The 15255-nt window shown below is 47.1% G+C and overlaps 1 protein-coding gene across 1 annotated transcript; it reads left to right on the forward strand.

The window, feature by feature from the left end:
* The first annotated feature begins 9471 nt into the window (after window positions 1–9471).
* Acr (acrosin) lies at window positions 9472–14969 on the forward strand. Its single transcript, XM_013025733.1, has 5 exons — window positions 9472–9584; window positions 10526–10732; window positions 10910–11193; window positions 13775–13920; window positions 14466–14969. The coding sequence occupies exons 1-5, from the start codon at window positions 9517–9519 to the stop codon at window positions 14967–14969; spliced, it is 1209 nt and encodes a 402-aa protein (XP_012881187.1). The 5' UTR covers window positions 9472–9516.
* The last annotated feature ends 286 nt before the right edge of the window (window positions 14970–15255 follow it).

Genomic DNA, 15255 nt, shown 5'->3' on the forward strand with positions numbered 1-15255 from the left:
AAAAAAAAAAAGCATAGAGTTGAGCCCACAATTTTGATTCCGACTACAAAGGAGGACCTGGCAAGTTCAGGCACTGGACAGACCCACGAGGGGTGGAAAGAGGCCTTCCCAATGGTCACTCCGTGGGAAAGCGCCCACTCAGCCACCAATCACCACAGGACACCTGTTCCTGGAGCAAAGCCGGAGTGCACGCGCTCTGGAATTCCAGCAACCCGAGGAATGATGGGAAAGGGTGGTACCCGAGACCCCGAGGCTCCATGGAAGGCCTGAGCAGTGTGGAATGGGAATCACTGGAAGAAATGTGAGGTTAACCAAAACACCGAGTCCTCACAAAAACCACAGGCTGGTCTTCTTTGGTTATAAGTGGGGTTTTGTTGGTTTTTGTTTTGTGAGTGACTGGTGAAAGGAATATCAGGAATCGAACAAGAACAAAAGAAGTAGGGAAGGAGGCACAAGGCTCAGCCTGCAGGGAGGGAGAAGCAGAACCCCATCGAGGGAAGTACACAGCCCGAGAAGCAATGCACCTAAAAAGTGCCCAGCGGCGCCTACCTTTTCTCCTTTCTTGGATCAATCCTGCCCTTTGCCATTTCTCTCTCATTAAGTGAAAGGGACCGTGTGTACTCCAATTTTGCAGAATACATAACAAGACACTCATTCCAGGTTGCCACCCCCTCAAGGCGTCTCAGAAGAAACAGCTTTGCTTCAACGCGCAATAAACCCATCCGTGACCGGTGATCCAGTCTGTAGAAATATTTGTGTCGGAATCACTATCTGTCACTAGAAACTGAAATCAACTAGGCATAAATAAAAGGCAAATTAGTTTGCCTTAGCCCAACTAATAAAAGAAAATTAAATATTTAAATTTAAATATTTAAAAGCAATAATTAGCCCCAAGAGGACTGTTAGGTCTTGGAAATCATATAAAAACTGGCTGGCTGGCTGTCACCTGGGAGATTCTGCACATTTTAAAAGGAGGTCAGGCAGATCCAATTAGGATGTATGCTCCTGAATACTTTGGGATCATAACTTAATGAGCTGTACTGTTATTTACTAAATATTTCATTATAATTTCAAGGAGATAACACTGCAAGTACACAGTACAAGTTCCTAGAACTAGGAGATCAGGATTTGCCACACTTGAATATGAATTATAAGCCAATTCACTACTGAATAGTAATGTCATTTGACATAAAAAATTTTTGGTGTGCTGGGTTTGAATTCAGGACCTTTCTAGGTAGGTATTCTACCTGAGCCATGCCTCCAGCCCTTTTTTCCCTGCTTATTTTTTGAGATGGGATCTTGCTTTTTGCTCTGTCTGACCTGGAACTTCATCCTCCCGTCTACACTTCCTGCCAGAACGGAGGTGACAGGAGTAAATGGCCACACCCAGCTTTATCTGCGGCCATCCTCCAGATCTCGGCCTCTTGAGCAGCCGGGGTTACAGGCCTGAGCCACTGATGCCCTACCTATAGGTCACTTTACTACGAAAAATTACTTTGATCAATCCTCGAGTATCTTCAAGGATTAATAATCTAAAATGAAATTTTCTGTGTAGAGAATTCTGGGTTGTAGGACAAGGTAGCATTAGGAGTTGAGGACAACATTTGGCTTCCCGGAATATAATTCATCTATACTCATTAGGAATATAATTCATCTATACTCATTAGACTGAATATAAAGAAACTGTCTCAATATCTCCAGAGCCTCGTGATGGGCTGGAGGAGGAAGGGGGGAAGCGGGGAATAAAGGAGGAAGAGGAAGGACTTGAATCAAAACTCCTAAGCAGGAGCTAGGCCATTAGACATTGGACCAAGGGCCGTCACAAAGTTCAAAGGCAAGCGGTGGCTCCAAACAGAACCACCTACGCACTTTCTTTATTAACCCCTAGCTGCTTCTCTGTGATTGTTTAGGGTTGGCAAGATGGATATTTCTAGAAAACTCACATCTTCTTCTTTTTACACTGGGGTTTGAACTCAGGGCACCACAATGAGCCATGCCTCCAGCCATTTTTGCACTGGTTACTTTTGAGATGGGGCTTTGCATCCTAGTGGGCACTGCCCGGGCATGAGCTGCCTGTTTTACTTCCTGTGGTAGGTAGGGTAACTGTGTCCAGATCTCCTGGTGAGAAAAGATCTAGCAAACTTTTCTACGCAGGTGACCGCAAATTCCACTCCTCCCCATCTCAATTCTCTCAAATAGCTCCAATCCTAGGTGTGACCATGCATGCCCAACTGAATTTTTATTTTAAAGTTTAAGCTGCCATAATTTTGTATCCTATACTTTAAATCTCATCTAGTTTGAAGGCATACATGACGACAGTTGTAGGTTTCTGCTTAGCAAGATGTGACGTCATTTACGAACTATTTTCACAGAGCACCATATTGCACTTTATACTATTGAATATTGTACTATTACTGACAATGACCTGTACTTGCGATGGCTTTATATTTTTAATGGGTTCACATGATGTTTTAACTCCAATGAGTCAACGCTATTCAAGTGTCCCTATATCCTTATCCTAACTGATGTATCCAGGCAGTCATTTCTTTTCTCTGAGATTAAAAATCCTACACTCACTCGCCCAAGCTTTTATGGGAAGACTTCCTTTACACCTCATCCAGCAACAACGCGGTAACAAGGGTTTAATGAACACCATAAACCATCCTCCATTTGATTGTTCTCAGAAACAGAGCAAATGTTTCCCAGAAGAAATGACATTATGAAAACACCAGCCTGGTCTGCTAACCCGAAACGGACAAACATAGGAACTCCTCCTTCTCAGCAAACAGCTCCGACGCATTTGCCTCTTCCTTAGGCAGGCCCAGCATCTCCAGCGTGGTGAGACACTGCACACAGAGGAGTCAGCAAACCCCATGGAAACAGTAGTGGAGTTCCCAGTCCTCTGAAAGCCAACGGAAATTCAGAAGGTTTAGACTAGATGGGAGGCAGTGCAGCTATGCAAAGCCTCAGGTTGCCCGCAAAGTCTACGTGTTGAGGAATCCTTCCCCTGTTAAAATTACTCAAGAGCTCATTTATGATCAAGCTGTATGAGTTTGCACACCAGAATTACTTTGAGAGAAAGGAGACTCCGTATTTGCCCCGTGCTATCTCACAGACTTAAGACTTTTAGTGGATTCAAGTTGATGTGTTTTCCAAAACACACCTTCCCACTGGTGAGTCACACTTACCACGAAACAAAACTCTCACTTCCCAAGGGGCTTTCGGAGTTTACCTGCTTGTGTGTCAGTGCTATGACTCGAATGAAATCAAGCCTTCCACACTTCTGGGCTTTTTCAAAGCTCAAGGCTGGCACTCGACCACTTGAACCACATCTCCACCTCCAGTTTTTTGCTAATTGAAGATAAGAGTTTTATGGGCTTTCCTTCCCAGACTGGCTACTAACTAAAACCCTCTGCCTCCTGAGTAACTAGGATTACAGACATGAGCCACAGGGGCCTGGCTCAGCAACCATTTTACCATCAACACAACTGGAATCTTTTTAGCACAGATTCCTTCAGTTTCTGATATTCCCTAACTATGCATGGCCCGTTCTGGGAGCGCATTTAGTAACGCCTCCCACAGCATGCTCCGTACAATCTAGAAGCAGTTAAAAGATTTTCGATGAAATTTCTCTTCGCACTACCAGAGCCATGTGGGGCTGTTACAATGATGGTAAACAGAACTTTCTCCAGTTCCGGGAAATCCCAGCGCCCCACATGGGTGGTGCTGCTAATCACATCAATAACCTCTTCTCCCAGCAAATGCTCTCAAACCCACGTCCTCCAAGGAGCCATTTTTCAAGGGACTTGACATAATGCACACTGTTCCTCTCTCATCGTTGATTTCAGATTATGTATGAACAATGGACAGAGAGTATGATGTAAAACACAAGATTGAGCCATGCATTTTGCAGAAAAGTGGATGAACCTGGAAAAAATTATGTCAAGTGAAGTCAGGTGAAGATGCATGTGGACATTAGAGCTAATTTATAAATAAGCATATACACATATACATATAAACATATACAGGTCCAAATGCATATACACACAAACATAATATCTAAAGTATGGTACATACTTCAATGGTCCAACTCATTCGAATAACTTACACTCTAACAAAAGAAGCACCAGGAAGCTGGGACTTGACGTGTCAGGGTAGGAGAGGTTGAAAGGAGAGTGGTAGACTAGTGAAGGAGGACTGGGGCACGCCCTCACACGATCCAACGTAGGTATGTGAAAACAAGCAGGAAAGTTTGAGGGCCAGGTGCGCGGGAGCGCGCTGGAGCGGCGGGGATGGTGACATGTAAGATGCGCTGCGCTCAGCAACGGACGTGTGGAACTGGAACCCTTTGTACAACTACTTACAGATTTAAAAAAGACACATCACTACGCAAAATAAATACTGAAAGAGACTGAAACCTGCCGGGCTTTTCTCCGAAGGTAAAAGTGGCTTGCTCTGCATGGCTGGGCTCTGAGATTCAGGTCTCATATATAGTCTTAAAGACCGTAATGTATTGAGGGCCAGTGACGGCTTACATGGCTTGAAAAACTTTAGCCCCCACGTTCCTTGCGCTTTCCACACGACTCGGCTCTGTCCACTGGGAAAGAGTCAGTCTGTAAGTTGAAAAGAATGGGTTTGGCTGCTACAATCTGAAGACACAGAAGGCGGTCTTAAATCTCATAAAATTTCTAAAAATCCAACGAGCGGAGAAAGTGTTTTCATGCAAACCCAAGCAGATCCCCAGTTGAAACACCGCCGACTGCTTTCCCAACACTTACCTCCGCGCGGCCTTTGCGAAACTTCCCGAAACCCTCAAGTGTCATCTCTGCACAAACTCTGCCCTTCAGGAAGAATCCTGTAGGCTTCAATCACCGAGGGGGGATCCATTATGCTAGAAATATCTCAGGATATTGGTGTACGGCGTAGGATAAGGACAAACTTCCATAACATTTACCTCCACAGAAAGGCGTGCTACCGTCAGAAAGCCAAGTAAGCAAGTGTGCTGGTGGTCAGTCCACCCAGGTTTTAACCCTAATGCATCACTGCCCTTTGCTCTGATTGGTCAGAGCTAGAGTCACCGTCTTCCACAATTGGCTAGTTTGGAAGGGGTTAAAAATTTAGAGCCAAGCAATCAACTAAAATCAGGACACCTGGCCAGAGCAGGAATTTATCAGAAAAACAATTCTTACTCAGCTGGCGCTGTAACACTTGAGCCATGCCTCCATCCCCTAGAAAAACAATTCTCATAAAGGATGGAGCTGAACAAAAAATAGCTTCTTGTAACATAACAGCTACAGTGCTTGTGTCAAGCAACCAGTTCAACAGAAAAGATTCTAACTCCTACAAGTGCCAGGATTGGTGGGTGAACCAAAGTTCTGAAGTCCATCTAAAATACTCCATTAAAACTAGAGATCTGAGCCAGGCGCCGGTTGGCTCATACCTGTAATCCCAGCTACTCAGAAGGCTGCGATCTGAGGATCATGGTTTGAAGCCAGCCCAGGCAGGAAAGTGCATGCAACTCTCCATTAATCACAGAAAAAAAGCCCGGAGTGGTGATGCAGCTCAAAGGGGCAGTGCCCAGGCCCAAGAATGGCCGAACACCAACAACAAAATCCCATAGAGGCCTTAATCCTCTCTATCGATAAATCCCCCCAAACTGGCTTGGCCTCGAGGTGCTGTGGTCCTGATCAAAGCCAGCCTGGGCAGGAAAGTCCGTGAGACTCTTATCTCCAATAAACCCAAAAGCCAGAAGTGGAGCTGTGGTTCAAGTGGTCCAGCACTAACTAGCCTCGAATGGATAAAGCTCAGAGACAGCGTTGAGGCCCTGAGTTCAAGACCCAGGACCAGCACCAAAAACGAACAAAAACCCTTCTCACTCTTTGTGTTGATGGAAAACACTGACCAATGGGCTGGGTGTTCACAGCTCTCCCAGCTGTGTTAAATCAGAATCCTCATCGAGTTCTGAAGTGCTCACGTGTGGTGTTTGACTCAAACTGTCTCCCAAGCAAAACTCAGGCATCTTGGGATGTGCAGGAGAGTTCATTTACCTCTAACGGGCTGAGTGTCCAACACCTGAAGACACCACCCAATCTTCCTTTGACAAATCTGTTTACAAAAGGAAGGTAAGAACTTAACTTATAATCTGTATCTTTTAAGACATATTTATACCATCTGCTACAAACACAACCCTTTTGGGGTAAGACAATTTTTACTTTTTTACCTTTTTTAACCAGAGGAAGCCATTCTCATTCCTTTAATTAGCAGATAGAGGAATAGTACATCCACTACTTAAGTAGGGGAGTCAAATTATTTTGCTTTCAGGGAGAGGAAATGAGGCCCTGTTAAGCAAAGATGAAAGTTCCTGGTCCAGGGGGGAAGGGGGGCGGGGGGAGGCTGGGAAGGGATGTGAAGGGTAAACAAAGGAGGAGGCTGCAATACTTGATAAGGAATGTACTCATTATCTTGCCCATGTAATTGTAACCCCTCTGTAGTACAGTATGTTCACAAAAAATAAAAAAAGTAAAAAAAAGAAAGTTCCTGGTCCAGGAATACAAGAGACCTTCATACATGCAGGGAAAGCAGACACTGGGTCACTCATGTGGAGAAAATACAGCGCTTAAGACAGGTATATGAGATGAGTTCTCAACATTTCCATAAAGGAAATGACATGTCCTTACAATCAAGCAAAAGAGGTGAGACTGGCCCAGGGATTAGTGGCTCACACCAGGAAGCCTAACTACTCAGGAGGCTGAGATCTGAGAGTCAGGGTTCAAAGCCAGCTGGAGTTGAAAAGTCTGAGACTTATCTCCAGCAAAACCAGCAAAAAGCCTGAAGTAGAAATGTAGCTCAAGTAGTAGAGTGCCAGCCTTGAGTGAAAAAGCCAAATGAGAGGGCAAGACCCTGAGCCCTAACACTGGCACAAAAACCGACCAATGAGATGCCTGACACTGAGGCAAGAAAAACAGGCTTTGTAAAAGGGGAGGTGAGATCAGTGATCGCACAGAACTGATGGAACCAGCCAGGCTTTGGGGATTCACACCTGTAATCAGCTCCTCAGGAGGCTGAGGTCTGAGCACCACAGGTCAAAGCCAGCCTGAGCAGGAAAATCTGTGAGATTCTTACCTCCAATTAACTAGCAAAAAGTTAGTAGCTGAGCTATGGCTTAAGTGGTAGCGCACCAGTCTTGAGCAGAAAAGCTGAGGGCAGCACCCGAGCACTGAATTCAAGCCCCATACTGACCAAAGAAAGAAAGAAAAAAGGAACCTTCTGAAGACACGAGGTCTGTTAGAGACAAGGTTTCTTGATGCTTCAATGGAGGAGACAGGAGCTTGGATCCTCAGGACTCGTAAGACCTTCTTGCACACAAACAGAAGAGATGATAAGATTCAGGACCCTCAGGAAGGAGAGATAGGACCTTGGGACAGATAGGCGGGGAGTTGAGCGGAGGATTTCAGACATCCAGAATAGAGACAAAATCCCTGACATTTAGGGGGGGGAGATGAAACTATACTTGAGGAGGGGAGGGGATGGGAGGAGCAGGGAGGGAGGTGTGAAGAGGAGGGAGGAGGGGAGGGGAAGGGAGGGGAGGGGAGGGAGTTCATGACAGCTAGGTGTGGGAAATGAGAACTCTTGACATTTCATTATGGCAGCTGAGTCTTCAGTACACTGATACAGGTGAGGTGTAATCTTTCAACATTCAGGCAAAGGCCATAAGACCTCTTGATTATCAGGTAGAGATGCTGAGACACGGTGATAACCTAGGGGAAGAGATAAGACCTCTAGCCCAGGCCTGGCAAAAGAGATGTTCTCACTTACGGTGGAGAGAAGGGAGAGTTCTGGATTCTCTCAGAAGACAGTTGAGGGAGCTGAAAGGTGATGTGAGGTGAGAACGTAGGACACTTAGAGAAGCTGCTCAGAGAACTCAAGGTCACCTCAACAGTGGAAGGAGGTGAGATGTCTTATGGGTCGGAGAGCTGGGAGCTACAGAGCTCTCAGGGGAAATGTCACTTCTTTAGCCTTGTGACAGACTGGTGGAAACTTAGAAGAGACGGGACCTTTGGATGTTCTTGTGAGGGAGGGGAAACATTTTAATATCTAGGAATATGTGACAAGCATTTGTCGTGTTCTGGCAAGATGATGCTATCTTCAGACAATCAGCTAGAGAAAAAAAGACACTTTATGATATGCAGTTATCTATGAGAAGTTTTTACCTCCTGCTCCCTACACCCGCCGGTAATGGGGCTTGAACCTAGGGCCCTAAACTTTCTGGCAGGCATTCTATACCATACTCTAAGCCAGTATACCAGCCCCTTTTTACATTGGTTATTTTCAAGATAGGGTCTCACTTTGTGCTTACACTGGCCTCTCAGAGTCTCCTGTTTGTGCTTCACTTTATGATTGAGAGGACAGGTATGAACTACTGCACCATCCAGCTTCTCCTGTAGTTTAGGGTGACAGGTGCATGCCTCTGCCCCTTGCCGTTAATTGAGATGGAATCTCATAAACTTTTATGATTGGGCTGCCATTATCCTCCAGTCTCAGCCTCCCAAGTAGTTAGGATTACAGGCTGGAGTCACACCTGCTGGAGAGAATACTTTGCTGCACTTAGGTCCCATAGAGGAGACCTGGAGACATTCAAGGAGGTAATATGAGATGTTGGGATGCTCAATAGTGGACAGGAAAGTGGGTTTATATTCATGAATAAGGGAATTCAGGTAATCCCAGCTATGCTGGGATTTGCTTGAGCAAAGTTAACTCAAGACTATCTGAAAAACAAACTAAAAACAAAAGGGCTCCAGAAAGACAGAGGTGATAGAGTAATTGCATGATCAAGACTCTGAGTTCAGTTCTCAGTGTCACAGAAACAGAATGGAATTGGACTTTTTTCAAGGTGTGTTGACGTCCACCCTCGGGAGAGGGCGCACTTCCCTCAGGAAGCACTAAGGGCTCCGTGTCTGTGAAGCCTGAGGATGTTTAGACACAGTTCCTGAGTCTGCGTGGTCACAACTCAAAGAGGTCATCTTGGCCAGACACGGAGGCTCATGTCTGTGATTCCAGCTCCTTGGGAGGCAAAGGTCATGAACATCATGATCCAGAGTAGGCCTGGGCAAAATTATAAGGGTGCTAGCCAAGATAATTTTAAAAAGAGAGGTGTGGTTATGAGTCCTTGAGCTTGGATCTTAGTAGTGTCAATAAATAGATAGATACATAAATAAGATAAAAAGAACTGATCTTGAACCTGCACCTGGTTTGCCTGGGACCTGGGAAGAGTAATGTGCAATAGAGGCCTTGACTTTGGGCTAGAGGGGATAGGGTTGACCCCAAGCCTCTGTTACCCTAGGTCTGGGATGGCTTTACAGAAAGTTGGGAGGTCACTTCAGCATGGATCCATTAAGCCAAGGGCCCTGCGCAGACGGCCTATGGGGTGGGGGTGTTGCCTTGCTGATTGGCCAGAATTTTACAGAGCTTTGTGAGGTCATGGCTTGCAGGCCTGTCTAGAGCAGGAGTATAGTAGAGATGCTGCCAACTGCTGTTCTGCTGGTCTTGGCAGTGTCCGTGGTCGCCAAAGAAAACACCACGTGTGAGTAAGTGTTGGGGGCCTTGGTGTGGGGAAGAGCATCTTCTAAATGACAGATCCCACCCAGACTCCCTCTGCCTGGGGCTGGGTGGGGGCCACACTTGAATCTTAGCAGTCCTAGGGTAGGCTCACAGTTCTGGTATCCACATCCCCAACTCAGACCCTCCCAGTTTCCAGACCCTCAGTCTTCTGTTGCCCTTGAAAGGGACCCTTCAGCTCCTGGATCTGTTTTCCCTGCTCCTCCAATAACCGCTTCTCAGACATCAGGTCCTGATTTTTAGGAGCCCCTGTCCTTCAGTGGACAGCTGCAGTACCCTGCCTGTTCCTGGCTGTGAAGGCAGTAGCGCCACTGTACACGTACTCACCCCTGAGGATCCTACAGTTCCATCACGGCCCAGCTAGTGGAAGCCTACCTCCTGTGACTCAGTTCCCAAGATATGTACCTCTGGGCCTCCACTGCTCCTCGTGCCCCTCTGCCTGGGAACCATGGAGGGCTCCCAGCTCCCCTCCCCTCCAGCCCGCTCTGCGTCCTCAGGCCCCTTAAGTCATGCCCTCCCGAGTCTCCCACCTAAGATTGACCCTGACCACCCCAGGCCCTTAGGCTCATCTGCTTCCAGACCCTCCACTGCACTGCTGACTCCCACTCTTCGCAGGGATTCCCCTGTGCCTCTAGGGCCACAGGGCCTGGCCTCACTATATGGCCCCGTCTTCTCATCCTGAGATGAGATACACACTATCCAATAAATCGTAATGGCCTCAATGATTTCCCAGGGCCTGTGCTTTCTGTACACTTCATCCCACCCCCTTTCCCAGAGCCCTGCAGGACTGTTCTGCCCTTCCTAAGCCTAGAACCCTTTCTCCCCCCAGGTGTGAGCTATGAGGACACGCTGGGCCCGTCCTTTTCTTGAACTGTGTCCCTCAGTGTGTGTCTCCTGTGTCTCTTCTCAGTGGTCCCTGTGGGTTACGGTTCAGGCAGAGCTCGCAAGGGCCTGTCCGGATTGTTGGTGGACAGCCTGTGCAGCATGGCGCCTGGCCCTGGATGGTCAGCCTCCAGATCTTCATGTCCCACAACAGCCGCAGGTACCATGCATGTGGAGGTACCCTGCTGAATTCCAACTGGGTGCTTACAGCTGCTCACTGCTTCGATAACAGAAAGTACGTGTGGGGACTTCCGAGGGCGGTCTCTAGAATGTTCTTGGAAAGGGCCCTTGCCCAGGGGCTCTGTGCAGGGTCTTCCTGGGGCTCTGGGTGAGGTGGTAACCAGATCCTGATGGAAAGCTCTGTCCAGCTGGTCTGTAAATGAAAACAATTGGCTTACCTTTGTGTCTGCAGAAAAGTCTATGACTGGAGACTGGTTTTCGGAGCACAGGAAATTGAGTATGGGAGCAATAAGCCAGTGAAGGCACCTCTGCAGGAGAGATATGTGGAGAAAATTGTCATTCATGAGAAATACAACGTTGTGACAGAAGGGAATGACATTGCTCTCTTGAAGGTCACCCCTGCTGTCACCTGTGGGCGCTTCATCGGGCCAGGGTGCCTGCCCCATTTTAAGGCAGGCCCTCCCAAAGTTCCCCAGACCTGCTACGTGACCGGATGGGGTTACATAAAAGAGAACGGTGAGTACAGGAGGGGCTCTTCGCTGGGTATTCTCCTGCGGGTCTTCATGGCAGTAGGAGTCATATGTTGGCACACGGCTGAACAATTTTCAGTCTTTAGCATGGTACCAGAAATAGAGCCCTTTCACAGCTGGGAAACTCTTGAAGTCGAGGCCCCTACCCAAGTCACATGACTGGCACGGGTGCCTAAGGGAAGGATGAATGGCAGACACAAGCATTGTTTATTTTGTACGCTGAGTCAAGGCTGTGTTTGTGTTGGCATCTGGAGCCCAAGTTGCTACCCCTGCTCACTGGATCTGGAGAGCTCCGCATGTGGTTTTGTGTCTTGGGCCAATTTTCCTCTTTCAAGATTGGAAGGGCCAGATCAGATAGTCTCTAAGATGAATATTTCAAGCCTGTGTCACAGAGCTGTCTTTTTCTTTCTTTCTTTCCTTTTTTTTTGTCAGTCAGGGGCTTGAACTCTGGGCCTGGGCGCTGTCCTTCAGCTCTTCAGCTCAAGGTGAGCACTCTACCACTTGAGCCACAGTGCCACTTCTGGTTTTCTGGTGGTTTATTATTCAAAGGCAGCCTGGGCTGGCTTTGAACCATAATCCTCAGATCTCAGCCTTCTGAGTAGATAGGATTTCAGGCTTGAGCCTCCAAAGTGTAGCTTAATTTTTTTTTTTAGTAAGAAAAAAAATTTCATCTTCTCTTCTCTCTTATTCCCTTTGCCAGAGGCTGATTCAATTCCTGACAGACTTGCTACCTGTCTTGTCTTTTAGGGAAGTAGTTATGTCCCAAGTTGCCATTGTCTTCACTGGTATTTGTTAACATACAACTTGCTCTCTGGTCTGAGTTGCCCATCTTCATCCCACCTGCTGATGCCTCAGAATGAGGACATGCATTATTCTGGTCTAAACTCCTCTCTGCCTCTGAGCATGTCCACTGCTTGGAGACTCTTGTAGTCCTTGGACTGGTTTCAGGTCTCCACTACCACCTCTATCTACTTTTACTATCCAGTTGTCTTGGAGGATTTGGGGCTCCCAGCTATACCTTGGATATCAAGCAAGACGTTTTTGTTCTGGAAGCCTAAATTAATGAGATACCTTTTATTTTTGTTTTGCATAGACACCCACCACTCCTAAGTCCCAGCCTTAAATCCTCAGGTTTCAAACTCCCATTATTTGCTCAGATGTTCTTGTTATGACTCCTTGAATTCATCTGTTTCAAGGGTGGAAGAACTTCCCAGGTATTGTTCCTTTCACTTAATTTTGAGTTTCTATATGTTTCCTAATATTGGCTACTCAAAACCAAGGGACTGGGACTGAAAACATCATCTCTATTTCAGTACACCTGGCTCTTCACAATGAAGAGGTATGGCTGTCAAGCTCGGTCATAGATTGTTGTCTTACTGCCATTCTCATGTTAGGCAGTACATGTACAAAAACTCTTACTGCTGCCTGGATGAGAAGAAAAGTAGAAGCTACAGTGGTTGCAAAATAGACCCACAGCTGAGCAAACATGCACTCAGCAGCTATTTACTTGAGTACTGAATTCTGTATCACAGCTTCTTGCATTTTCTTTCCTTTTTTTTTGTCAGTCATGGGGCTTGAACTCTGGGCCTGGGCCTGGGCACTGTCCCTCAGCTCTTCAGCTCAAGGCTAGCACTTTACCACTTCTGGCTTTTTCTGCTTACGTGGTACTGAGGAATTGAACCCAGGGCCTCATGCACGCAAGGCAAGCACTCTACCACTGAGCCACCTTCTCAGCGTCTTGCATTTTCTATCTTTTTCTTGCATAGCTGTGTATCCAGGTCTGCCCTACATCAGGCTGCTTCCTTCCAGTACTGCTGATGAAGTCCAACCCCAGAGCCAGAAGGCTGTAGGTTCTGCTGAGGTTGGGGAGCAGCATAGCTGCTGTCATTAGGTCTTCTGGCTGCAGTGGTTCTGGGACTAGGTCTAAGCTGTAGCCTAGCCAGACCTTTCCTAATCCCAACATTGTGATAGGGTCTTGGGTGGAAACAAACTCTGAGTCAACTTTCCTTTTCCTAAAATCCCCTCAAAATGGATGAGGTATACAGGGAGGATTCACAAGCAGGTGTAAGGTAGAAACACAGTGAAGGTGGCTTGTAGAGAGACTGTGAAGAATGAACGATGTGTCTCAGGCTTGGTCTGGAGGGAGCAATTCTGGCAAGATTCCAGCTCCTGCCATTCCCAGAGTAGATGGTGGTGCTCCAGCTCCGGAAGCAAAGTGGGAATAACAGGACCAGGGAACCATAGTGAGTGCTTGGGCACATGCTACTCATTCATTCATTCATTCATTTGTAATACAACTACTAACCTCCTGAATCTTCCTCATCTACTATTCACACACACACACACACACACACACACACACACACATCCATCACCTTTCCTTCTTCATTCAGGTAACATTCTTCTACTTCCATACATTTGCTCTTTCACTATGTAGTTCTTCCTTTCAGCAATGCACAAGGAGAAGCTGAGGGAGCATTACAGAGGATGGGGTTCATGGAGGGAATTGGCAGGACTTTTCCTCCATGTCTTCCTAATCCCCTAACCTTTGTGTGGCCTGGCTGCAGCTCCCAGGCCATCACCCATCCTGCTGGAGGCACGTGTGGATCTCCTCGACCTCGACCTGTGTAACTCAACCCAGTGGTACAATGGGCGTGTCACGTCAACCAATGTGTGTGCAGGGTATCCTGCAGGCAAGATTGATACCTGCCAGGTAACTTCCCTCTAGTACCCAAGACCCTAGGGTCCCCCACCCCACCCCTACCCCAAGTATTACCAGGCCTTGAGAACACTTCATTTTGGGCCCTTGAGCCTCACCATTTCTACTCCCTGCTCTGGACCCTATTTTAATGATTCCTTCTCTGATCCCTTCACCTAACCTTGATGGTCGCAGTGAGGATGGAAGCTACTATCAACCAGATTCTCTTAAAGATCAGTTACCACATTTAGCCCTTGATCCCAACTTTAGAATAATCCACTAACCCTAGTCTTGCCTCTTCACAGTTGTTAATAACACACAGTTAAGCTACACGCATGCTCATATGGGTTCACCCATCTCACTGCTAGAAAACTCATGCCAATATATACTGTCTTTGTAACCCAATGGAAGCTGTTGGCATGGCCTCAAATGTATGGAGCCATTTGTGCTTCTAGCAGTGGAAAACATGTGGCTGCAGAAAGTGCCCTCTCAGAGCCCCGTGACCCCTGGGCAGGAAAAGGGTCCGAGGCCGAGAGTGACTTGTGTGTCTTTCCGGGCAGGGGGACAGTGGTGGGCCTCTCATGTGCAAAGACAGCGCAGACAGCCCGTTTGTGGTTGTGGGGATCACAAGCTGGGGCGTGGGCTGCGCCCGTGCTAAGCGTCCTGGAATCTACACGGCCACCTGGGACTACCTGGACTGGATTGCTTCCAAGATAGGACCAAACGCCTTGCACATGATTCAACCAGCCACGCCTCACCCCCCTACCACCCATGCCTCCTCCTCTCACCTTCCCTCCTCCAATCCTGCCTGGTACTTTGAAAACCCTCCTCATGCTGCTCAATCTTCCCACACTCACCCCTTTCGGCCTCAGCCCTATCCACCTCAACACCCATCCCAGCCTCTGCCACCACCGCCCTTATCTCACACCAAACCTCCCAAAGCACTTTCCTTTGCCAAGCGCCTACAACAGCTTATAGAGGCTCTGAGAGGGAGGCCTTATTCTGTTGCCAAGAACTCTTACTACATGGGGCCTACAGAGTACCCAGAGACAGTCCTCTCCTGATCTGACTTTGTTTTCAACAGACCCAGGCTCTTCATTCCTTAAAAAAAAGAGAGAGATGAAATAAACATATACACATATATTTATTTATAAATAAATAGATAAATATGAATACATGCATGCACATGAAGAGATGCTTTCTCGACTTTTATCTGCCTGCTCCAACTACACACCCAAATCATCAACTCTACCCCCTCCCCCTTCACCCTCTAATAAAGTGAAATTGCTCGTGTGTTTATGTTATTTTACAATTTTTGGTATTGGGGATTGAACCCATGGCCTCATGCTT

This window comes from Dipodomys ordii, unplaced genomic scaffold (assembly GCF_000151885.1).
Source record: "Dipodomys ordii isolate 6190 unplaced genomic scaffold, Dord_2.0 Scaffold87, whole genome shotgun sequence".
Lineage (NCBI taxonomy): Eukaryota > Metazoa > Chordata > Mammalia > Rodentia > Heteromyidae > Dipodomys > Dipodomys ordii.